The sequence below is a fragment of the Delphinus delphis genome, chromosome 4 (assembly GCF_949987515.2).
Source record: "Delphinus delphis chromosome 4, mDelDel1.2, whole genome shotgun sequence".
Taxonomy (NCBI): domain Eukaryota; kingdom Metazoa; phylum Chordata; class Mammalia; order Artiodactyla; family Delphinidae; genus Delphinus; species Delphinus delphis.
Genome location: NC_082686.1, coordinates 118,902,445 through 118,929,246, shown reverse-complemented (window position 1 = coordinate 118,929,246; position 26,802 = coordinate 118,902,445). Strand labels below are relative to the sequence as shown.

General features: G+C 39.3%; 1 protein-coding gene across 3 annotated transcripts in view; it reads left to right on the top strand.

The window, feature by feature from the left end:
• GK5 (glycerol kinase 5) overlaps positions 1 to 26,448 on the top strand; it is a 75,813-nt gene extending 49,365 nt beyond the window's left edge. Inside the window, exons 11-16 of one of the 3 annotated variants that reach the window (XM_060011362.1) lie at positions 71 to 175; positions 11,536 to 11,669; positions 17,988 to 18,091; positions 18,955 to 19,014; positions 19,380 to 19,513; positions 23,259 to 26,448. In XM_060011362.1, the coding sequence (XP_059867345.1) occupies positions 71 to 175; positions 11,536 to 11,669; positions 17,988 to 18,091; positions 18,955 to 19,014; positions 19,380 to 19,513; positions 23,259 to 23,407 (686 nt within the window). In that variant the 3' untranslated portion in view covers positions 23,408 to 26,448. Of the gene's footprint in view, positions 1 to 70; positions 176 to 11,535; positions 11,670 to 12,109; positions 12,459 to 17,987; positions 18,092 to 18,954; positions 19,015 to 19,379; positions 19,514 to 23,258 lie in introns of those variants that run through there. The other 2 variants (XM_060011363.1, XR_011246450.1) reach the window with 2 other exon arrangements.
• The last annotated feature ends 354 nt before the right edge of the window (positions 26,449 to 26,802 follow it).

Genomic DNA, 26,802 nt, shown 5'->3' with positions numbered 1-26,802 from the left:
TCCACTGTAGACTTCTCTGTAATTAATTCACTATTTATTGTGTAACTTATATTGTTTATTTGTTTTTAAGGCTTTTATCCATTAATTGGGTGGAAGATTGGGCAAGAAGTGGTGTGCTTAGCTGAAGGCAATGCAGCAGACACCGGTACTGCCATACAGTGGGCTCAACAGTTAGGTGAGTTGTCTGTTTCAACAGATTTCATAGGCCAGACATAACTCAGGAAAGCCACAGGATCACAGATCAGCACGAATGGATGATTCAAATGAAACGAAATAAAATGACGTGCTAGAAGAAAATACAGGATGTTATTTTTATGACATTGGGATGGTAAAAGGCTAGGCATTAAAGCCAGATACCATAAAGAAAAAGAATAATAGATGTAAGTATAGAAAACATTAGAACGTGTAGGGAGAGATGCTGTAGCAAAGTTGAAAGACAAACTGGTAAGGACAATTTGTAGCATATGTTAGAAAAATTTAAAAAGATGAACAAAAAATTGGACAAAAGGCAGAGGAATAGGTATTTTTTAAATCAAGTGACTTAAAATATGCTGTTTAAATTCAATAATCAAAGAAATACACATTTAAAAATTGATGTCTCCTATGATTGTCAGAAGTTAATTACTTCTACGATGCTCAGCATTGATGGAAACGTAGAGAGAAAAGTATTCTTGTTTTCCATTGCGATGAATGTTAATTAGTATGGCCTTTCTGGAGGGCAATTAGGCAACATGTATCATTTTATAGAGTACAGACCCTTGGCCCTCAGGTCTATTCTTTGTTTCCTAAGAAAATAATCATACAGGTGTGCAAAGACATGTGTACATACATGGGTGTTTAACATGGCAATTGGAAATAAGTTCCTGTCTAATAATAAAGCGTTAAGTAAGTAAATGTCAGTACATCCATATAGTGGAACACTGTACAAATAACACAAATACTGTAGTCACAAATAACCGTGTAGTTGCACATCTTATTGACATGCAACATTGTCTGTGATACATTAAGGAAGGGATGAAGCAGTCGCAGAACAGCCTGTATGAATATTTTTTGCTTTTTTTTAAAAACAGCTTTTTGAGATATAATTCACATGCCAAATAATTCACTTACTTAAGGTGTACAATTCAGTATTTTTTAGTATTTTTACAGCGTTGTGTAGCCATCACCACAATCTAATTTTAGCATATGTTTGTTCTCCATAAAAGAAACCCCCCTACCCCTTGGCGGTGACTCCCTGTGCTACCCCCCAGCCCTAAGCTACCATTAATCGACTTTCTGTCTCTATGGATTTGCCTATTCTGGACATTTCATATGGATGGAATCAAACAATATGTGGTCTTTTGTGACTGGCTTCTTTCACTCAGCATGTAATGTTTTCAAGGTTCACCCATGTTGTAGCATGTGTCATTACTTCATTTCTTTTCATTGCTGAATAATTTTCCACCATATGGATGAACCAGCATTTATCCATTCAACAGTTGATGGCCATCTGGGGTGTTTCCACTTTTTTTTTTTTTTTTTTTTTTTGCATTACGCGGGCCTCTCACTGTTGTAGCCTCTCTCATTGTGGAGCACAGGCTCCAGACGCACAGGCTCAGCGGCCATGGCTCACAGGCCCAGCCGCTCTGCGGCATGTGGGATCTTCCTGGACCGGGGCACGAACCCGTGTCCCCTGCATCGGCAGGCAGACTCTCAACCACTGCGCCACCAGGGAAGCCCTGTTTCCACTTTTTGACTGTTGTGAATAATGAAGAGCCTATATATTATATAACCATATTTAATGCATACAGTATGTAGTGTTATATACCAAAGTATTAACAATAGTTATGTCTGATGATTAAATTATGAGGGGCTCTGCTATCTACTTTGCTGATTTGAACTAAACTGATTTGTTTAAAGACAAAGATAATTCTGTTGGCAGAAAACATACACTTCAGGAGGAAAATGCCAATCCATTTCTTCCTTTCTCTCTCTTTCTCTATAAGCCTGCACCTGCATTATCACCATAAGATTACTTATTAACAACAACAACAAATTGTTTATTTGGAAGCTTTTTATCACTTAAAAGTCTCTTCTTCCTTAAATATACTTCTTTTAATTTTTTGGACATGTATCTTTAGTCAACTCAGAATTATCAGAAATAGAAAATATAGGTTACCTATTTCTTCTCTTTTAGTTATACCTTTTATTAATTTTACTCCTTCCCCCCGCCAAAAAAAAAGTGCAAAAAAAAAGCAGAATAATTTCACATTCCTCATTAAAAAAAAAATCTTTCCCAAGTTCCTTTGATATCATGTACACATTATCAGGGGGAATCATTTCCACTGCTTTGCTGAGTTGGGGCTCATTCACTGTGATTCTCAAATGATGAAAACTCTTTTCTGGGGGTTGGAGCTAAATGGCCCTGGCCTAGAAAAGAGGTGTGATTTCCAGTGGACACATAAGGCCCTCCTAAAGACCAGTCCCATCTCTGGCAGGAAGCAGGACCATTTGTCTGACTGGAGAGAGAGAGAATTCAGAGTTGAATTATTTACTTAAAAATTTCAATCATTGGCAGAGCTAAACATCACTGGTATACATCTGTCTGAAATGTAAAAAAAAGTTGACCTTTATTTGAATATATCTCTTTCTGTTCTGAGAATTCACTTTAATGAGTATAGTGAGAAAATAACTGAATTATGTTCAGGAGAAACACAGTGCATAAGAGCCTGAGTGACCCTGTCATTTCCTTGAAGATGTGTATTCTGAGAATTTATGTCTGTGTGACATGCTGGGTTTGTTCCACTCTGAATGGTGGCTTCCTCCTACCCCTTTACTGGGTTGAATGCCTCAGTCGAGCTCAGGCACGAAAGCTCTTTTAAGCCCCTTTCCTCTTGGCTTTCAGATTTATTTTCTTAATCTTTTTCACACAGGCCAATTCTCTCACTTTTTTCCCCCTTGAGTCCCTATGGGATCATCTCTTTTTCCTTTTCATCTGGTCCATCTCGGCTCCCCTTCACTCTTTGTTCTCTATTTTGCTATCTCAATCTTAGAAATATTTCTATGTCTTCCAGCTTTTATTCGGTTAACAAGTAGTTAAGTGCTAAGTACGAACCTGGACCTGTACATGCTAGGAGACACCAGTGGATGAGACAGTCACTCCCTGCCCTCACGGAGGTTATAGTCTAGCAGGAAAGAAGTATATTAAATGAATAATGGAAAAAAACAAAAGAAATTAGTGTTAAGTACCAGGAAAGAGAAGTAGAGGTAGAATCAGTGATCTCTTTCTAAAGGGAGGGCTTTGTTTGGTCTGGGGAATCAGAGGGCTTCTTTAAAGAAGTCATGTTTCAGGCTTCCCTGGTGGTGCAGTGGTTAAGAATCCGCCTGCCAATGCAGGGGACACGGGTTCGAGCCCTGGCCTGGGAAGATCCCACATGCCGCGGAGCAACTAAGCCCATGCTCCACAACTACTGAGCCTGCACTCTAAAGCTCGTGTGCCACAACTACTGAGCCCGTGTGCCACAGCTACTGAAGCCCACGTGCCTAGAGCCCGTGCTCCGTAACAAGAGAAGCCCCTGCAATGAGAAGCCTGCGCACGGCAACAAAGAGTAGCCCCCGCTCGCCGCCATCAGAGAAAGCCCCTGTGCACCAACGAAGACCCAACGCAGCCAAAACCAATAAATAAATAAATAATTTATTTTTTAAAAAGTCATCTGCAACTAAAAAAAATAAAAAATAGAAAAAGAAGTCGTGTTTCAGCTAGGACTGAAGTTAGAACAAGAGTGGCTGAACAGACGGGAGAAGCACTTGGTCAAGGAGCAGCCCAAGCAGAGAGGACCAGTGAAGAAGGCCCTGAGCAGGGAGAAGCATGGCCTATTTAAGGAACTGAAAGAATGCCCTATTTCTTTTCTACAACTGAGACAGTTCCCGTCTCTGTTGTCCTCCGGTAACTTGGGTCAGGGGACATCGTTTCCCTAGCAGTTCCACTTTTAATTGCTACATGTCACATCTGCCTGCTCCAGGCAAGCCCCATCAGACTCCCAGTATACATTGTAAATTACCCAGGACTCTTGTTTACTAGAAATAAAGGAAACTGATTTCTTCTCTCTGGATCTCTTCCGAAGAGAGATAACAGCCTCTCTCATTAGAGGAGATGAGATAAACATTCTCTCATCTAGGAACTAATTAGGTGGTGGTGAATGGTTACATGCTATTGCTAGTGAGTAGGGTTTTTGTTCATGGTCTTGCATCCCCCTTGCTTCCTGCTGGGATGACACACAGTAAGATAAATATGGCTGCAGCTGGAGTGGAACCCAGCCATGAATGAAACTTTGAGTTGTCAAGGAGACTGTGCAGACCCAGGGTCTGTAGAGGGCACCAACTGAGTGTTATTGGTGAAAATACCAGAGGCTGATGAGGACCCTGTAGATGTTCTCTATGGATCGAGCCGGCTGAGTCAAGAGAAAATCCCCTCAGATGTGGAGAAGGAAAAGCTGGGCCTCCCCACTCCTGGGAGAACGTGATAACAGTGGACGTCAGTACTGATTGGTCTGAATTGCTCCTCTTCCAGGATAAGTGGAGAGGCCTAATCTTTCTCATACTCTGAGAAACCCGAGAGCCAAGGGTATTCATTCCCTTACCTCTCACTTCCTGCCAACCCCATAAGCCTGACCTGAAGGAGAGCACAAAGCATTCAAGAACATCCAGTACCTTGAAGGAGGGTGACCAAGTTCGATAAAGCACAACAGGTGGCTCCCACAGAGGCAGATGTCATGGAGGAAACAGAAGATTAAAATAACAACAACAGTGGGCTTCCCTGGTGGCGCAGTGGTTAAGAATCCGCCTGCCAATGCAGGGGACACGGGTTCGTGCCCCGGTCCGGGAAGATCCCACATGCCGCGGAGCGGTTAGGACCGTGAGCCATGGCCACTGAGCCTGCGCGTCCGGAGCCTGTGCTCCGCAACGGGAGAGGCCACGGTAGTAAGAGGCCCGCATACCACACACACACACATGCACCCACACACACACACACACAAATATATATATATATATATATATATATATATAACAACAACAAAAATAAAACAGTAAATGGATAAAAGAAAATATTGCAAAGAAATGTTGGGAACAAATAAAGAATTTCAAAGGACAAAAACCATGATATATAATATGTAAAGAAATTAATAAAATGTAAAATGGACAGTACTGAAAACCCAAGTAGGGATCAGGAAGAATTTAACAACAAAAAGGAAAAAAATAGAAAATAAAGCTGAAAGGTAAGATATATAGAAGAAAGATCAGAGGAAAGAAATATGTGACTAATTGTCTCTTTTCTAGAATATGAAAATGGAATTATGAAAATGTAAAAATTGAAGAGAGAATTGAAAATAAATGTCCCTGAACTGAAGAAAGACCTAAGTTTTCAGCGTGAAATGGCTTTACCAAGTTTAAAAAAGTCGCACACTAAGACAGTCATATGTAGATGAATTGTCTGAATCCCAAGAATAAAGAAAAGAGTTGAGACAGGAAGAATAGTTGATTTATAAAGAGAAAAGAATCAGACCGGCCTGGAAGTTAGTTGTAAAATTTTGAAAGTGGAACAACATCTACCCATTACAGAGAAAAAAGAACAGGGAGCCAATATTCCAGGGTCTGGCTAAGATGTCATTCAGATTAAGTGCAAAAGGCACATTTCTTGGCCATGCAGTATATACTTTCTGAAGAAATTACCCAAAATGATCTAGAACAAAGATCTCAAAATGGAGAAAGCAAAGGATACAAATAAAGTGTTTTCCAAATAAGAATATATTTTTTTCCTGGTAGTAGGCCAGACTTCTCTTTGTTCTATTTTATTTGAGCTGTTCTTATACCAAACTGATTTGTTTTCTTACTGTAATGTAGACACTTTATTTCCATACATTAAGAACATAGTTTTGGGGCTTCCCTGGTGGCGCAGTGGTTGAGAGTCCGCCTGCCGATGCAGGGGACACGGGTTCGTGCCCCGGTCCGGGAAGATCCCACATGCCGCGGAGCAGCTGGGCTTGTGAGCCATGGCCGCTGAGCCTGCGCGTCCGGAGCCTGTGCTCCGCAATGGGAGAGGCCACAACAGTGAGAGGCCCGCGTACCGCAAAAAAAAAAAAAAAAGAACATAGTTTTGGATATCCTTTTAAGAGATTGAAATGATCTTAACACTAAAAAGAGCCCCTAATTAAGCTGGGCTTAAAGATTTTATGTGTGTGCATGCTTGCTCTACAAAAGAAAGTAATGTTCCTGTCCAATGTTTCAAAATGGTATTTTTTTTTTCTTTCCCATAAATGCTTTTAATTCTGTGATGTGTAATTTATGGGGCAAATTGTTGGTCAAGAATAGACAACGGAGTATACATCTTTTCTGTTGTTCATTCTTCTTCCTGTTCATCTATGTTTTTATTTCAAGTCTGTGTAAATCCCTTTTCACACACACACACACACACACACACACGCACAGAACCAAATCCTTTTCTCAGTGCCATACTTAGACAAGCAAGAGTGGAACATCTCAGGGCTTCCCTGGAGGCGCAGTGGTTGAGAGTCCACCTGCCGATGCAGGGGACACGGGTTCGTGCCCCGGTCCGGGAAGATCCCACATGCCGCGGAGCTTGCGCGTCTGGAGCCTGTGCTACGCAACGGGAGAGGCCACAACAGTGAGAGGCCTGCGTACCGCAAAAAACCCCCCAAAAAACAAGAGTGGAACATCTCAGCCTGTTATGTAATACAGTTAGAAATGAATAGTAAAAACAGTATTTAAATGGTACTTAGCCACATGGAAATTTGAAATGTCTTTTCTTAAGTAGCATAGGGCCAAGGAAAACATTTGAAACACAATTTAATAGTGTCCAGAAAATAAAGAAAATGACTATAATTCTGTAAAAATTAGTAATTAGATGAAAATGATGAATGCTTATTAATATGCAAATAAAGAGAAGCATTTTAAATTTCCAAGCCAAAAATGATAAAGGTATGCAAATCATAAAAGGTAGACTGATAAACTAAATCTCTTTTAAACATATCTAAGTTACCCTATATACGTTTCAGTGAGTTTATATACGTATATGTGGGGGGGTGGAGAAAGAGAAAATGAGAACTGTTTTAACTTTTTGTTTTGAAATAATTTCAAACTTGTAAAATTAGTACAAAAATTCTTGTATACCCTTTATCCCAGATTATCCCTATGTTTCAACATTTTGCCATAATTGCTTTGCCTATCTATCTATTACCCACCCATCCATCTATCCATCCAATATACTATAGGATAGATAAATATCTATATAATTTTCTGAGCTCTTTGATAATAGCTTGCGTGCATCTTACTTCTTTCCCTGTAGTATTTCACTATGTATTTCCTAAGAATAAGAATATTCTCTCACATAGCTAAAGTATGGTTATTAACTTCAGAAAATTTAACGGTGGGTACAATACTTTTGTCAGATGTCCCAATCCTGTCCTTCATGGCAATTTTTTTCCAATACAGGGTCCAGTTCAGGATTGCTTATTGTATAATTTCCTTTAATCTAGAACAGTTTCATCAACTTTTCTGTTTCTATTGACATTTTTGAATAATATAAGTCAGTTATTTTATAGAATGTCCCTCAATTTGGGTGTTTCATGTCTAGATCCAGGTTATATAGTTTGGACTGAAATTATACATAAGTGATAATGAGTCTTTCTCAGAATACATACCTGGAGATGCAAAGTGCCTCTTACTCCTGTTTTGCTTCTGTCAGTTTTGTTCAAGTGCATAAGATATTTTCTGATTTCTCCATTGTATAATTACCATTTTTTTGTAATAAATAATATGTGGCGAGATACTTTGAGATTAGCTAGATACCCCTTTTCTCACCAAACTTCCCCCATCCCCTAAATTTAGCTTTCATTGATGATTCCTACCCGGATCAGTCTTCACTCTGATAGTTGCAAAATGGTGCTTTCTAACTCCATTTTTCCCTCTGTTTATTAGTTAGCATTCTGTTATATAAGGAAGAGCTTTCCCTTCTCCTCTGTTAATTTATTATTGGTATAAACTCATGGTTTCTTATTTTATTCAGCAGGTTATAATTTTTACCGTTCTTATTTGTTTATTTTTTTTCATGCTCAAATAGCCCCAGATTTGGCCAGTGAAAACTTCCTCAGACTGGCTTCTATGTCTTTGAAGTGTCTATCTGTATTATTTTTGAGCACTTTCTTAATTTCTGGCACAAGGTGGTTTTAAGCTCATCTTGTGTTTTTTGTATCCCTGCCCTGGAATTAGCCACTTTTCCAATGAGCCCTGCCTCCTTTTAGTGGGAAATTGGTATTTAAAAGCAATGAGGGACTTCCCTGGTGTGCAGTGGTTGAGAATCTGCCTGCTGATGCAGAGGACATGGGTTTAAGCCCTGGTCCAGGAAGATCCCACATGCTGCGGAGCAACTAAGCCCATGGGCCGCAACTATTGAGCCTGCGCTCTAGAGCCTGCGAGCCACAACTACTGAGCCCGCGTGCCACAACTACTGAAGCCCGCACACCTAGAGCCCAAACTCTGCAACAAGAGAAGCCACTGCAATGAGAAGCCCACGAACCGCAATGAAGAGTAGCCCCCGCTCGCTGCAACTAGAGAAAGCCCGTGCTCAGCAACTAAGACCCAACAACGAAGACCCAATGCAGCCAAAAATAAATACATTTATTAAAAAAATAAAAACAATGACTGGGGGAATTCCCTGGTGGTCCAGAGGTTAGGACTCCGTACTTTTACTGCTGAGGGCTCGGGTTCAATCCCTGGTTGAGGAGCTAAGATCCCACAAGCTATGCAGTGCAGCCAATAAGTAAATGTACAATTTGATAAATTTAAAAAAATTAAAAATTAAAAAACATATAAGAACAATGACTGGAATGCCTTTGTAGCAGAGCTGGAAATGTGTGTGTGTGTGAGAGAGAAGGGTCCCTGTTCTATATTTTTGTCTCCCACTTGTTTTTTCTCGACGTGGAAAAAACCACGTCGAGAACCTGGCTCCCAACAACATTAATATTATGTACTTATTTGCTCAATCTTAAAATATACACCAAAGAGTTTGAGTTACTAGACCCATACCACTCCAACAAACAATGTTCAAAGATTTTTTTTTTCTTTATATTAAGGGTATATGGTCCAAGCATGCTATTCAAATTACCTGGATTAATTCTTTTTCTTCTCCCTTCGGTGAGTTTATTAATTTGAAAAGAACTGTGTTCATTTGTTTCTGTTACCATTCATTTTTAGTTTTTTTCCCTCTGCATCCTTTTTAAAAACATTTTTTAATGTGGAATTTTAACATGATTTCCAAGTCAAATTCATAAAAGAAGGAGCAGTTGACTCCCTCTCCTCTCCCTTCACCCTGTCTTCCTACCTCTTGTAGATAATCACTACATTTGTTTTTGGTTTATCCTTCCTATTTGTTTTTGCAAAAACATGAAGATACAATGTTTTTCCTCTCTCATTCAGGTAGAATGAAAAAAACATTCAAAAAACAAAAAAACAGGATCATTTCCCCACTCTCTGTCCTGTGGAGACCCCTGACTCTCACCCCTCAGACCAAAAAGAGGGGCTTCTTCAGAAGCTCTTCATATTTGTACCTGGTGTACAGACCCAAGTTTCAGGTTTCAGGCTGTCCCTGATTCTAGGACAGGAGATATCAGAGAAAATAAAAAACAGGAAACTCACTGCTGGTTTGGTGGTACTCAGAGTTCCTTGGTTGGACTGCCAGCTTATTCTTTTGAGTCTTCAGATAGCTTTTGTGTGTATTGCATCCAGGATTCTTAGTTGCATTCACTGGCAGAGACAGAGTGAAGTCTGCCTACTCCACAGGACTTTCCATTAATCAGCTCATTGGTGAGCATTTTAGGTAGAAGATTGTTTAGAGAAATTCTTCAAGCAAGGACAGAACAACCAGTAAAGAATGTGGACAAACTAGATTTTCTTCCCCCTGTTTCTTTGTCTGTTACCAAAAACTTTCCTCAAACCAGCCATCTAGTATGTTTTCCACATCTTGGTTGAAAAATGTAGACATTTAGACATGATTTCTTCAAAGTATAGATTTTAAGAGCAGTGTTTTCTTCTTAATATATTAGTTTTTGAAGTGCTGTCTATTTTGATGTGTTATTGGACATTTTGAACAAATGAATGTAACTTATGGATCTGATAACTGTCATTTTGAGTAAAATTTGTAATAATTATTGAGCAATCCTCATTAACCATAGTTTTATCATAGGTGTTCCTTAAACGTCTTGTCTTTAATCAATTCTTCATTATAAGAATAACAAAACATACAAGAAAATAAAACCAGCTTAAGTATTACTGTATAAGGCCAGCAATATTTATTATGACCAATTCCTGATCTTTTGCATCTGATCTATGCTGTCAGTCTCACATGCTTATTCAGGAGTCACATTACAAACAAGCGTATCCAAATGGCCAATGAAAAGGATTTCAACTTCATTAGTCAACAGAGAAATACAAAATCAAGCTATTGTGCAATACCACCAAACAGTGAAAATGAAAACCATAGACAGTATCAATTGTTAACAAGAATATGGGATAACTGGAACTCTCATATGCCTGGCAAGAGCCTTAAATTGGCAAAACCACTTTGGAAAACGATTCAGCAATATCTGCTAAAGCTAGTCCTAAATGTGAAGATCCTAGGACCAGCAATTCCATCCCTTGGTATATAACAAACAGAAATATATACATATGCTTACCAAAAAGAAGGTACATGAGTGTTCAAAGTGGCCTATTTATATTAGCCCAAAACTGGAAACTACCCATATGCATATCAGCTGTAGAATAATTGAATGAACTGTGTATGGCGAGAATGGAATACTATACAGGCATGAGAATGAATGAAGTACAACTACTTGTAACAAAAGAATCTCACAAACATGATGTTGAGCAAAAGAAGTTGGTATCTTGACCTAGGTGTTGGTTTCCTGGGTGTATTCACACTGAAAATTCGTCCAGCTGTACATTTAGCACTTGTGCATCTTCCTATATGTATACTTCAATAAAAAAGTATACTAAATAAATTAGATCTTGATTTTTTGTTTGTTTTATAAAGATTGACTCTTAGTGTATCTCTGTGTTACTGGCCCTTTACTGAACTCCTTAGATGGAATAGTTTTTCAGTTGACTCTCTTGTTTGTTATAGGTAGATGATCTTTTCATCAGAAAACTAGAATGGGTGTAACCTTTAGGAGAATAAAGTTTTTAATGCCAAAAAACACATAGAATTAATTCTTAAACAGCCCAATTATTTTTAAAGGAAAAAAGTAAGGCCTGTTACATCCAGAGCCCATCTAAGAGGGTCTTCTGTCTCCCTTGTCCTTTCCATGGGCCATAAACCTCTGCAGTGGGAGAACCCAGATAGCACTAGAGCAGATTGCCTTTGTGTTGACCCTTTTAAGTGAGCGACCTCTCACATTATATTCGTAATAAATGCTGATGCAGGTGAATACTAGTCGTATAACATAATTCTGTTTGTCCCTCCCCAACCCCTTCGTTTTGTTTTAGGGTTTTGTTGTTGTTGTTTGTTTGTTTTTGTTTTTGCAGATCTGTTCACAGATGCTGCTGAAACTGAAAAAATGGCCAGAAGTTTGGAAGATTCTGAAGGAGTTTATTTTGTTCCATCTTTTAGTGGATTGCAGGTATTTTTTTTAAGTTAATGGCAATTACAAACATTTCCCTCTTCATACTCACACCTAATATTATGTATCTGAAAATGTGGGCACTGAACAGAACTGAGGTGAAAGGTACTTTCTAGGGCTGAGAAGTTGTGTTTTGACCTAGCATGAATTCCACGAGAGGGCAGGGCAAATTCTGCTGGCTTCTGCTCAGAACTCCATCTCTGTGAAAACTAAAAGTTGGCAGGTTTATTATAGAACTTTTACATAAGACCCATGTTTACTTTATCATGACCAAAAATAGCCATTTGCCAGTGGGGGAAAATAGATCAGCATTCTTTAGTTAGAGGAGGTGTACCACTGAGAATTAGAAAAATAATGTTAAGGTATATATTATACCTTATTTTTTTCAGTTGTTTATAAGTTTCATTAATTTTTTTTTCTTTTTTTTTTGGCTGCATCAGGTCTTCGTTGCTACGTGCAGGCTTTCTCTAGTTGCAGCGAGCTGGGACTACGCTTTGTTGTGGTGCATGAGCTTCGCATTGCCATGGCTTCTCTTGTTGCGGAGCATGGGCTCTAGGCGCGCAGGCTTCAGTAGTTGCAGCATGCAGGCTCAGTAGTTGCAGCACATGGGCTCAGTAGTTGTGGTGTGTGGGCTCTAGGGTGTGCGGGCTTCAGTAGTTGTGGCGCATGGGCTCAGTAGTTGTGGCGCACGGGCTTAGTTGCTCTGCAGTATGTGGGATCTTCCCAGACCAGGGATCAAACCCGTGTCCCCTGCATTGGCAGGCAGATTCTTAACCACTGTGCCACCAGGCAAGTCCCTAACATTTTAAAAAAACATCAGAATTTCTTTTCGTTAACCATTATGATGTGGGATGTTGGTTACCTTGCCTAACTAAGAAGTGAACTCAGTATAATACTTGATTTTGTAATATTTAACTTTGTATTTAATTGAAAGATCTGTTGATACTACCTTTAATTTTAGCATAGTGTTACAAAGACTTTTACAAACTGTTTTCAAGTATATTATTATAAACAAAATTCCTTTTTGGGGGGATAATTAGTCCTTTAATACTCCTCTAAATATTTTTTTCTTTCAAAAAATAAAAATTTCCCTTTCTTCTAGTCCATCTATACTCAAGCAATCAGTTACAAAAAATCCAAAATTTAAAAGTTTGGATAATACAATGTAGAACCTGGTGAAAGGAGTTAGATCAGGATGGTTTTAAAGGCCTTAAAATACCGTATTTTCAAACTAGATTTTTAAATGAGCATTATTTTAATATCTGTAATAATTTCCTTCTATATGCTTTATCACAAAGGACTAAAAGTTTATTAACTACATAAAGAGGTTGCATTGCATCCTCTTCAGAGTGATGTGAGGCACCTAAATGGCATCCATGATAGGACAGGTAATGAAGAATATTTGTCTGATTGAGGTTTAAGGAGGAAGGTTGGATGAATAGTTGTCATCAGCAAAGGGAGGGTTTAACTAGGTTACTGTGGATTCTTCCCTTTTTGAAAACTGTGCTGGGGGACCTAGTTGTGACTCTGTCTTGACAACTCTAACTTCTCCACCAGTTCATATGCCTGTAAAAATAATGTAAACTATGTGATTAGAAAAACCAAAGTATAGCTAAAGTCTAAAAGATTAGACAACACTATCACAGATGTGATTTTAATTTCACGTTGCTAACAAAATGTCCCTATGCTGCCATGATTGCAGCCTGGCAGTATGTTGAAGTGGGTGGGGTGGGGTAGGACCGCAGGCTCATTATTTCCTGAAGTAAAATGAAACTCTTAATTGGAAACCAAAAGTTAATTCAAACAACAATAGTGTGTTGATACTAAGCTGTTCAGAAAATAGTGGGGAGATCACCTGTAAGTTGCCAACGTCAACAACTAGAGAAAATGTGGGCTAGGAGAATGGAAGGAAGGAAGGGTCAAGTATCTATGATACTGCCTTTAATTTTAGAATATTGTTACAGTTGCAGGTAATGGGAGGCAGGATATTGAAGGCTCCTAATAGCCTCAGGGGCGTCATCTGAGAAAGGGGCATTGGAGGAACTTTGAGGACAGGGGGAACTTGTGGGGCAGCCACTTTAGGGAATGGGCTGGAGCATAGGGCTGTACACAGAGTGGCATCAATTGGTGCAGCCATTGTGGCTTTGTCTAGGTTTGGGGAGGGGCATGCTAGAGCAGAGCATCCCTCACAGGTATCGGAGGCAAGAATCAGTGGTCATCTACCTGACGTTAAAGTTACTCTGATGTTGGCCATACATAGTAGGATGGCAGGACCGTGAGCCAAGTGCCAGTCTTCAGCGGATGAGGAGTCATACTCCAGTGAAGGTTCTTGGGTTTGCAAGGAACAGGCTTGCTTGAGCTCCTCCCTCTCTTCCCCTGCCCGCCCAAGAGGAGCTGGCTGTTCACACACTCCTGAGCACCAGGATTGGAAAGGAGTTGGCAACTGATGTAGCAGTTCTCAGTGTTCTTCTCTGTGGTTTCTGCCTCTCTGTGGCTCTGCTTTTCCCTTCTCCTTACCAGCTTTGCTCTGTACCCTTTCTTCCTCATAGCTTCTGTTTAACTGTCATTCTTTTCCTTATACTTTCTGCCTTTTCACAGTTTGGATATAAACACAACAACCTTTTTCCATCTTGCGCATCCTTTTCGCGTCTGTTCCCTCTGAAGCGCTTCCTCTTTCAGATTCCAGGGGAGGGAATCTGATTGGGCCACCTTGTCTTTTCAAGCCTTGGACAGACTTGTGCTCACCCCCTGCAGTTGTGGTGGCAGCAGTAGGACTAGGGCATGAAACATGGCTGCTTTAGACAAGGAATCAAGCAGTTTGCTGAGAACCCCTCCCCCTGTAATTCCCCCCCTAGTTCTGTGCGTGACTGGGGCATCTGAGCCATGGAAATGTAAAGGGATATAAAGCACGATATTGATGCGGGCCTAAGCAAACACAGGGGAGGCGACATGTCTGCTGACAGCAGATGCATGGTGGCTGACGGTGGTCATGGGCGGCTAGAACAGTCCTTCTGGTCCTTGTGTATGGAAGCCTGTGGACCTTCCCCTCCATAGCTGCAGCTGAAGCCATTTGCCCAGCACAGAGCCAGGCTCGTTATAGCAACCAACCACAAAATCAGTGGAAGGCACGTCTCAGAGTTGTTTAAGAGTTAGAGGAGTTTATTGACAACAGAAGGAAAAGTTGAAAAGGCATAATAAAAGAGTTATGAAGAAAGTGAGTAATAGTGGGAAGGCTTTGAGTAAGAAATGACAATTAAAATATAAATTATAGTGGCAGCTAACCTGTGAATACTCGCTGTGTCTCAGGCACTGTCCTAAATTCATTACACGCGTCGGTCTCATTTAATCCTCAGTCACTCAACAAGGTAGAAGATACTCTTATCATCCCATTCTGAAGCTGAGGTTTGGAGCAGTTCTATCACTTGGGCAGTGTCACACAGCTAGTGAGTGACAGAGCTGGCTTTAGGACTCCGGAGTCCAGATTCTTAACCGCTCTGCTGTTTCCTGGGAGAGCATAAAATACTCTGACAACAGGAATACATAACTGGAGCCAGAAGAACTTACTTTTAGGGTCTAGGTTGACAAGGACAAGAGGCATGGTGGCTTAACCATTGTGCAAGTCCCCAGCGGATTAGGCTGAGGTTCCAGTGGGGACAAGGACCTGTGGCCTGGGCAGGAGTCTGCTGGTTTTGCTTAGAGAGCCACACACAACTTTGCTGAGTCCTGCTGTTCTGGAAAGCTCACTTGATGGGCCTGGCAGTGATAGATTGGAGGTGTGGCTGGAGGCTGTCTGCCCTGGCAAGATGTGACCAGGCCCTTAAAAGTACCTTGCCAGTGTTTTTCCTACTTTATCATCCCAAAGAGAGACTCAGTTGGACTAACAAATGCAGGGACATTGTAACCTATTAAGAAATTTTTAGGTTTCTATGGAATTTATAACTCCTCAAGTTGGCCTATTACTAACGGTAAATTATGTTCATAGCTATTTGTACAAAAGTGATTTCAGGCCAGGATTTTATGTGGTATATTGGAAGAAGTAATTTTTACGCAGAAAAAAACCATAGCAAGGGAATTCCCTGGCTGTCCAATGGTTAGGACTCAGCTCTTTCACTGCCGGGGCCCAGGTTCCATCCCTGGTCGGGACCTGAGATCCTGCAAGGCACGCGGCACAGCCATAAAAAACACAAAAAACCCATCACATACTACTAGGGACTAATTGAACTGGCTGAGTCTGACCCATCTTTGTCATACAGTATTATATCACTTGGTATATAGGCCAGCTTTACTATATAACTTAGCTTTTGCTGAGTGAATCACCAAAAGATGTTTTAATAAGTTTGAAAAATTCTTTCAAAGTAAAGTTGAAAGATAAGATCGCAAGGAGGAAAATCATGGCTATGATAAAGATAAGATGTAATATAGAATTTCTTCATTTAAGGCATTAGGAAAAGTATTATTTGTTCATGGATTCAACAAATGCGTATTGATCCCCTGTGTGGGGCTAGGTGCAGTGCTAGGCCCTGGAGACACACCGTGAGCACATCAGATGCGTTTCTGCCTGTGATGCTAACAGTGTAGCACAGAAGATGGAGTTTCAACAATCACACAAACATCTGTGATTATAAACTGGCACATGATATGATGGGAAGTTACAAGGTTCCATAAAAATGGATAGTGGGGAACCTGACCTAGTTTCTGGGATTCGAAGTTTTCCCAGAGGAAGCGGAGCCAAAATTTGGAAGGGGAGTAGGATTAACTAGGAGGAGGTGTGGTAGAAAGTTTTCCAGGGAAAGATGGTATGTCAAGCTCTGAAGCTAGAAGGAGCTTCCGGGGACCATCATTTCCTGACAACACTAGCCTGTCCCTCTGTCATGACTTTGCGTAGGTGTGTTGGGACTCTTCTGTCTGTTTCCTTGTGAGATGGCAAGGCCTGACAGGGATCTTTGTGTTTCATCTTTGTGTCCCAGAATCGTCTTGCATTTCTGGCTACACAAAGATGAATACAAACTTCATCTGATGAATACATAATTCCAGCTCAAGATTATGCCTTTTAAACGCAGATGTTAGGCAGGGTCATTTCTTTTCTTTTCTTTTCTTTTAAATCTACAGCTCTATGTTCTCTTTTTTAATATAAATATTTATTTATTTATTTATTTATTTATGGCTGCATTGGGTCTTCGTTGCTTCGCATGGACTTTCTCTAGTTGTGGCGAGCGGGGGCTTCTCTTGTTGCAGAGCACGGGCTCTAGGTGTGCGGGCTTCAGTAGTTGTGGCACGCGGGCTTCAGTAGTTGTGGCTCGCGGGCTCTAGAGCACAGGCTCAGTAGTTGTGGCGCACGGGCTTAGTTGCTCCGCGGCATGTGGGATCTTCCTGGACCAGGGCTTGAGCCCATGTCCCCCGCATTGGCAGGCAGATTCTTTAGTGTTATTGCCTAATATCATAAATGACCCAGCCTAGGACTTCCCTGGTGGCACAGTGGTTAAGAATCCGCCTGCCAATGCGGGGGACACGGGTTTGAGCCCTGGTCCGGGAAGATCCCACATGCCGCGGAGCAACTAAGCCCGTGCGCCACAACTACTGAGCCTGTGCTCTAGAGCCCGCGAGCCACAACTACTGAAGCCCGCACACCTAGAGCCCGTGCTCTGCAACAAGAGAAGCCACTGCAATGAGAAGACCGTGCACCACGAGGAAGAGTAGCCCCCGCTCACCGCAACTAGGAGAAAGCCCGTGCCCAGCAAAGAAGACCCAATGCAGCCAAAAATAAATAAATAAAATATATAAAATAAAAGAAAAAACACTATTTAAGCTAAGAAATAGAGTTTACTTTGAAAGTCTGACAACATATTGGGTGTAAGTTATGATACTGGAAAACACTTTTTTTGCTTTGAAGTTTTTTTATCTTAAGTCTAACTTAATATCCTCAAAAAACCACTCTACATAGTAAACAGTTTCAGTGTAAACACTTTACAGTTGGAGAAAAGGGGAAATACTGGCATTGCTTTCCATTTTCCTCATATATCAAGCTAAGCATTTCATAATCTATTACTCTGGGCTTCAGTCCCTTTTCTTGGTACAGGTGCAAACAGAAGATCCAGCCCATATGTCTGATATCTGTGACTCATCCTTGCTTAAGTCCTATCAAAAGGTTATTTGAATAGTTAACATCATTTTGGGGCTATCATTTATGTTAAAACTATTTATCTCTAAATGAGCATTCTTTTGTTTTCTAACATGGCTATGTTTTTATTGTGTAATATACCTTCAAGTCTATAGATATAATTTAGAGCAGTAATAATATATTACTGTCTTTTACTTCAGGCTCCATTAAATGACCCCTGTGCATGTGCCTCTTTTATGGGTTTGAAGTCTTCCACCAATAAATACCACCTTGTACGAGCAATATTGGAGTCCATAGCTTTCAGGTACCAGAACCTGCCCGAAACTCCCCCCTCCCCATACAGTATCGCTATTTCCTTTTATTAATTTCTACTAAACTAAATTTTTAAATTTCTTAATTTTAACTGTTTATACCATTAGTTTAATTCATACTGTATATGATATAATCTATTCTTATTACTAATTTTTTTGCCTCTCTTTTTTTTCACATTTAATAGTACCAGTACCACTTAGATTTGATATCTGAAAACTGAATGATTTTTAAAATATCCAATTTATTAAGCATAAAGGATTCAAAATTTGGACTTTCAAAGTCTTTTATTTCCTTATTCATGAAGGAGAATTCTAACTAATAATGCTTCTTTTATACTCAAAGATTGACTCATCAGAATTATTCTTTATGTATATTTCTTTTGGTCTTTTTGTTACGGGGCAGGTGTAGCTCATTAAAATTAAAAACGCAGCTGTCATGAATGGAACAAATGGAACATTTGTAATGTTTAAAATAACATTTTCTCTGATTACAAAATCATTATTTTTATATTTGATTTCTATTAGATGCTATTTATGGTGTGTCATCCATACCTATTAAATGGATGCTTGCTTTAAATTTTTATTTGCAGGAATGGTAATAGATTAAATTTAGTTCTGAAATAAAAATTATGTTCTTTTGCATCAAAGTGAAAAACAGAAGGGCCTGAACCTCTTGTTTACTTGACCATCTGTTATTGACATCCAGTTAGCCTAATATATTTCTTTAGTGTTTTCTTTTGCATATTTTATAAATGTCATGTAAATAAAACCACAGTTATTATTCTAGATTGGAAAAAAATAGAGAATTATTATGATATGAACTGCCTCTAAATAGTTTCCTTGTTTTTTTAACTAGAAACAAACAGTTATATGAGGTGATGCAGAAAGAGATCCACATTCCTGTAAGAAAAATCCGGTAGGTAAACTTTGTTTCTAATAGATTTAATTAGAAATTGGAAGTTAAGTGGTAGCTGCTGTTGGCATTTTCATGATTATGATTATTCAGGATTTCAAAAAGAACTTATGCTTACCTTCTTTGCAACAAAATTCTTGGTCATAGGAATTTGGAGAGGAAGGAAAGCTAATTTTGGATTTAAGGAGAATAAAACCCAATATGGAATCTGAGAGGATCTTAGCACCCATATGTGTATTATAAGAATCTTTAAACTTTAAAAATAAAATCAAGGATCTAAAAAAAAAGTGTGGCTTTTTAAAAAAGAATTAATAATGTATTTATGCTTTTGTTACAGTAGTTTATCTCCAATATCTTTCTCCCCACAGAGCAGATGGAGGAGTTTGTAAGAACAGTTTTGTCATGCAGATGACTTCAGACCTGATTAATGAGACGATAGACAGACCCGTCCACGTTGATATGTCCTGCGTAGGTGCAGCTTCTCTAGCTGGCCTTGCTGTTGGTACGTGTGGGTTTTATTAAAACGAGAGCTGTCTTGCAAAACCATTTCTTACAGATAGCATTTCTCCTCCCAAATCACAAAATTATAGATAGAGAGGGTCTGGAAAGGCTTGGTGTCCATTAGACCCCATACACATATGCACATCACTCGCAAAATGTTCCAGTGATCTCTTCTGTGGGTGGGCCTGGTTGCACCTCCTCCCTCCTTGGTGCTCTCCTTCAGTCAGAAGAATGAGACCAGGAAAGCTAATTCTCAACTGCTCTGGTCTTTAGCAAGGGAATGTCTCTGGGTAAACTTTCTGATTAGATAAGCTTGTCTTTGGCATTAGAAACCACTCCACTCTTTCATTTAGTGAACGTTTGTTGAGCACCTGCTTCATGAGAGTCGCTGCTGGGAATAATAGAGTTTAAATGATATAGTCCCTGCTATGGGAGTCTCCAGTGGGAGCAGTCAAGCAAGTCAACCCATTATTATTCTTCTGTGATAAGCCCAGCAAACAGCCACAGTATCAAGCAATTGGTGTAGGCTTTCCCAGAGGCGACAACGTATAGTTCAATTTTGAAGGGGTTAGCAGACAACCAGGTGAGAGAATAGAGGTGAGTGGTCCAGTAGAGAAGGCAGCTCGTGCAAAGGTACTGGCCCATTATGGTGCTGATAGGATGAGAGCAAGAGGGGAGGCTGGAGAGGTACATAGAGGTCCAGTCATGGTGGCCTCTTCATATAGAGGAGATTGGACTTGATCTTGAATGCATTGGAGAGCCACTGAACAATTTTAAGCAGAAGGACATGGTTAGATCTATATTTGAACAAATCACTTTGGCAATTAATGTTTTCACTAATTAGTTGGGAGGAGTAAAGAACAGACATGGGGAGGCCAATTAGAGGGCTCTTTAGGAGCAGGATGTCGCTTGGGACACTGGGAGTGTTTTCCTGTGTTCCTGTATGGAAGGGAGGAGTGTTTGTACAAAACAGGATATCTTACACTTAAAAGTTTAGGCTGTTATTTAGCAATTAAAGTTATGGACCCAAAAAGCATCAAATCTTGGTAAGTTCACCTTATACTTTATTCTACTAAAAATCTGTTAACTTTGAATAAAATTGAAACAATCACTTTCATTTGTTCATTGATTGGTGTTTGATTAATTCAAGTTGAAGAAAATAACTTCCCCTTAAATAGTCATTCCCGTTTACAAATTTGTTACTTTGTGTATTTCAACTCTTAAGTACAATATAGCTGATGTTATTTTTAATAATTTCACATGACTAATTGAGCAAACTTAGAACTATAACAAGGAAATTTCTCCAGTACTTAAACAACTCTTGAAAAATGAATAAATTAAGCTTATCATTACAGTAAGCCAAATGCTCATAAGCATTCCAATATTGTTTATAAAGTTAATCAAATTGATCTACACTTATCACCTTATAAAGCTAAATATGTCAAATTCTCTTGAACATTTAATACACTTTAAATAACAGACACATGCAAGTTATTCTTACATATAATATAGTGGCTTGAGTTGTATCTACTTCATTTTATCTGTATTTAATTTCAAAACTTTTCAATACAAAGATACTTCACTAACTACAGGGAACAGTTTTACCTCCTCAGAGAATCTGAAATTTCTGGTTGGATTACTTCTCTCTCAGAAATATGAGGCATGGGGCTTCCCTGGTGGCGCAGTGGTTGAGTCCACCTGCCGATGCAGGGGACACGGGTTCGTGCCCTAGTCCGGGAAGATCCCACATACCGTGGAGCAGCTGGGCCCGTAAGCCATGGCCGCTGAGCCTGCACGTCCGGAGCCTGTGCTCCGCAACGGGAGAGGCCACAACAGTGAGAGGCCCGCGTACCGCAAAAAAAAAAAAAAGAAAAAAAAAAAAAGAAATATGAGACATGAAGGCTACGCAAATTCTCTGTATTTTCAAAATTCACCCAGAAACTGGGTCTGTTCAATACACATTTAATAAAGTGACTTTTAAGAGTATGTATGCCATTAAGTGTAAATAATAAATTCTGGAAATAAGAATTTTAAGAACATACTTATTTTCATGACTAGATATATCTACTTGTAGTACACTAATAAAGATTATTTTTAGCCTTTTAATAACTTCCATAAAATAATTAATATCTTTAAATATAGACAGTCTAAAACACTGACTTTGTAAATAGAATGTGGCCTGATGGAAACTTTTAGAAGAAAGAATTTTATGTGTCAGCTTTATTGGTAAGAGAAAAATGTACTTCTTGAAGACTTGTCAACCATGTTAATACTTCAGAGTAAGTGAGATGTACCAAGTTTATTAACAAGGGATCGCTACCATTTCAGACTACGTATGATCGTAGTTATAATATGTTTTCTTGCTGCTTTTTATTATAAATGATCCTCTTTGTAAAGAACAATATATGCCAGAACTACAAGATTATCTTGAACTGGAATTTAAAAGCCTTGTATGAAATGCAATAGTTTGAAAAAGAAACTATTTTTTATATTAATCCCCAACTTTGAATTTTATGCATATCCTGAGGAGTTGCCTCTTACCTCAAGATATATGACAAAAATCTTAACTTGGGGGATTCCCTGGCGGTCCAGTGGTTAGGACTCTGTGCTTTCACTGCTGTGGGACCGGGTTTGTTCCCTGGTCGGGTAACTAATATACTGCACAAGTTGCAGAGTGTCGCCAAAAAAAAAGAAAAACCTTAATTTATCATTGTTTTGCTTTGGTTTTTTTAATAAATAAATTTATTTATTTATTTATTTATTGGCTGCATTGGGGCTTCGTTGCTGCACACTGGCTTTCTCTAGTTGTGGTGAGCTGGGACTACTCTTCATTGCAGTGTGCGTGCTTCTCATTGCGATGGCTTCTCTTGTTGTGGCGCGTGGGCTCTAGGCACACGGGCTTCACTAGTTGTGGCATGTGGGCTCAGTAGCTGTGGCTCACAGGCTTAGTTGCTCCACGACATGTGCGATCTTCCTGGACCAGGGCTCGAACCCGTGTCCCCTGCATTGGCAGGCGGATTCTTAACCACTGCACCACCAGGGAAGCCCTATCATTGTTTTTTTTTAAATTGTATAAAAAGAAAGTATATCATTTCTTTTTTTTTTTTTTAGATGTTGGGGGTAGGAGTTTATTAATTTATTAATTTATTTTTGCTGTGTCGCATCTTCGTTTCTGTGCGAGGGCTTTCTCTAGTTGTGGCAAGCGGGGGCCACTCATCATCGCGGTACGCGGGCCTCTCACTGTCGTGGCCTCTCTTGTTGCGGAGCACAGGCTCCAGACGCGCAGGCTCAGTAGTTGTGGCTCACGGGCCTAGCTGCTCCGCGGCATGTGGGATCCTCCCAGACCAGGGCTCGAACCCGTGTCCCCTGCATTAGCAGGCAGATTCTCAACCACTGCGCCACCAGAGAAGCCCCTACTATTTCTTACTTGGGTTTTTTTTCTTTCTTTCTTTCTTAAGAGCTAGTCATGAAATTAAATGATGGCAGGATGTGGTTGCTCTAGAAATGATTTGGTGCCCTTCCACACAGAAATAAAGCTGCTAGTTAGATACCAAAAGACTTTTAAACCCTGATGTATTTATTCCCAGGGATAGTCAATCTAACCAAGCTCAAAGCAACAAAATAGTTTGAACTGTGTTTTAAAGTAATAACTGTTCACCTGTGCACCAGTTCACATAGGTTTGTGGATAAACTTTACGGACTCATTATGTGCCTTAAAACTTGAGAGTAAATTTTTTCATCTCTAGGGTTTTGGACTGACAAGGAGGAACTAAAGAAACTGAGGCAAAGTGAAATAGTTTTCAAGCCACAGAAGAAATGGCAAGAATATGAAAAGAATATGGGAAACTGGGTCAAAGCAGTGAAACGCTCCATGAATTGGTATAACAAGACATAGCACTAACGGAATGACTGAAACCACGCATGGCTGGTTGCTGTGATGTGCAGATGAGACAAAGCTCAGGGACAACAATACGACCATGAATGAGAGGAGAAGACTGGAGCTGAGCTCTGCAACCGGAGAGAAAAAGCACTGCTTTTTTGAAAACAAAACAAAACTCCTCATTGAAAAAATTCTAAACCTTGGTAAGATTGTAAGGCAACAATACCTCAGAACTTTTAAATCTTCTGTTTTGTAGCAAATTCCAAAGGACGCTAGCTATTTCCAGCCATGTTTTGACAGTCACGGGTCCTCCTCCTGTTTGTACTGGGCCAATATGAACATAAGTGTTTACTATCTGAGTTAATAGTTCCGGGTCAAGCACTGTTTGTGTTTTGTTCCAAAATGATGTGAAAAGTGTTTCCTTAATTCTTTAAAATGAAGTGGGCTCTTTGAAGTCCATATAGTTAAAAAGAAAGAATAACCAAGAAAATGTGGAATTTTGATATTTGAATTTTAATATTTTCTATTTAAAGCCATAATTGTTCAGTGTTGTATCCAAATGTTAGCTCAATATGTCTCTCTTAGATAGGCTCATTTGGTAGTCAATTCTTTCCCTTATTGGGTTTAAAGACACTGCCTTAATTTTTCCTTGTTTAACCAGAATCTGAGCTTTCTTTATATATTGAAAAACACTGAAAAAAATCATTTTAGTTAGTAAAACCAAAAAGGGTATTGATTCATTGGGTATTGATTCATAAGGAATAGGAGAATACTTTCCTTCTCAGATAGCATTCTTTCAAAAATTTCTGGGTAAAATATAAAATCTCATTTTTTACAAAATACACGTAGTAAATATAAATCTTGCCTTTCTTCTCCTCTTCTCTATCCTTCTTACTTGTTGAGATGCTGGTGTAAACGTCTTTTATTTTTATTAAGTGCCTAGTCGACAGAGCTTAATTTGAAGAAAGTGCCCTAATTTATTGCTGACTTAAGAATTGCCTTCATTGGGGTATTTTGCTTGTTTGGGTATCTTTCTTGTTTTTGTCCAATCTACTCATCTCTCTGAGATTTGTGCAGTGAGGTAGCTGACAGAGGGGATGGGAGTGTAGTCAAGCTAGTGACTGCCCCTCAGCCACTGAGCCAGAGATCCGCAGAGAGGAACAGCATGAGTCCTACATTTTCAAACTCACTTGATAGAAACAAGGTAGAGAAAGGTAAGAGCTAAGAGTTGTGAGTAGCTTCAGGCCAGATGTAAACTTGTCCTAAGGCAAGTTGACCACCTTCCAACATGTTCTCATGTTATTTGCCCCTCCCTGTTTTGGGGCTAGGTTCCTTTTAGATTTGCAGCAATAATGTATTTATTTCCCTCTTGGTCAGGCTTTATCATATCACATAAAGTCCTACTGTTGTAGAACTCACTGTTAAATAATAATGTAATTAAAGAAGTGACTGTTATAGGGAAGTTTGCTGTTACTATCATGTATGTCCATTTCAGAGACAGGTAATAGATACTAGACTTGGAAATATTTTTGTTAAGTCAAGGTGTTTTGTTTACTGTAATAAGTCAGATCCCCTTATGTAGATAACATCTTACTCGTTTCATTCTTTCTGTTATTCACATCCTTTTTTACAAAGCTTAGTGGCCAATTAAAAGCTTTCTTATCAAAGTCATATGAAAGCCACTCTGTTTTACTATTTCTTATAGCGTCTGCTCCTCAGTGGGTATGATGTCCATAGGAAATAATTGTCTTTTTGTATTAGGGTGTACTGAATTGTGATATTATTAATACCTAAACATTTGTTATTTCATTCATTTTCCACATTGTTCTTTCTCATCATGAAACCACAAAATAAAGGAGAAATATCTTTTAGATAATGTGGAAAAATAACTTTGAACATCTTTCTACTGGAATTGAGCATCTCCTCAAAAATCAGTGGCTAATTTTTTCTTCCATTAGTTTAGAAGTTAATCTTCTATTTTTAATATGTCTGGCCTTTTTTTTAGTAACACAGTTTACTAGATCTTTTGTCAGATTTGACCTAAATCAGAAACATGACCACATTTGCTTTTGTGGTTGTAGAAAGCGCTGATTATCAGAATCAATTGAGCAAAAAATTGTCCTTTCAAGTTTATTTTTCATACGTATGCTAATAATTGAAGTTAAAAAAATTTCTATGCTAATATTTCTCAGCATGTTTTATTTCCTCACTATGGGTCTATCAGATAATTTTAGGAGATCTGTAGCTATCTTATCAAGGAGAATCTTCCTGTACAATCCTTCCTAAAGTGGTACTAAATGCTTTTATACTATAGACTTACTGATTTTTAAATTTTTTTATATCCAACCATGACATGGTTTCTCAACCTCAGCATCATTGACATTTGAGGACAGATAATTCTTTGTTTTTGGGTGCTATGTATTATAGGATGTTTACCAGATCCCTGACCTTTACCCACTAGCATCCATCTACTTAATGATGGCAAAATGTCTCCAAACATTGCTAAATGTCCCCTGGGAGACAAAATCACCCCCGCAGTTGAGAACCAGTGATGTCGACTGTTGGAAGAAAATTGAAGACTCAGTGAATGTAGAGTGTCTATCGTACTCCTTTTCTCTCTGCTTCATTTTTACCTTAGGAAATAGTTGTTAGCAAAAAGAAGTAGTAGTATCTTAAAATAAATAGCGTTTCTGCTTTGCTGGTTAATGAGGTGGGGAAAAAATGTCATGCTGTAATTGTCTTCTGCTGTTTTTATCCACCTACCCTCACCCCCATGTCTGCATTCTCTGTGGTCTTAATGAGTGAATTTATGACTTCAGTATGGGATTAATGTAGTCTCCAGATCATCTTTGATTTGATCTGCCTTTTTGTTTCCTTTTCATCTCTGAACGAAGGAGATGATTACTCTTTTATCTGCCTCTGGGCAAGCCTCCACCAAACTAGAAGTTCCCTGAAAGCAGAAAACATGTCTGCTTCCACAGAACTTAACTCTGTGCCTTCATATTTGTGGGATGAATTTGTACTTTGTGTTTGTAAGTGCAACTTTTTTTGCGTATAAAATTAAAAGCCCAAAACACACCCTGGATCTATCTGGTCCCAGAGTCCTCATCTTGCATACTCAAATCCAGGTCATCTGGTTCAAACCAGCCTAAAGGGGTAACTCCAGAGAAGTCAAATAGGCCGTCGAGAATCACATTGTTTTTTAAAGTTTGGGATCCTCATAGCTGTAAGTATTTTGGCACCAGCATCTACTGTGAGTCACTGGTTATTTTGTCACCATGTTCCCATGGAACCTTTGCCCCTAGAAGGATGCAGGAATGATCATGGGAATGGGAATGATAGAGGCAGGAACCTGCAGAATCGGATGTTTCGGAAATTCTCTGTTATTCTATTTCCATTGTCTTTCCCCC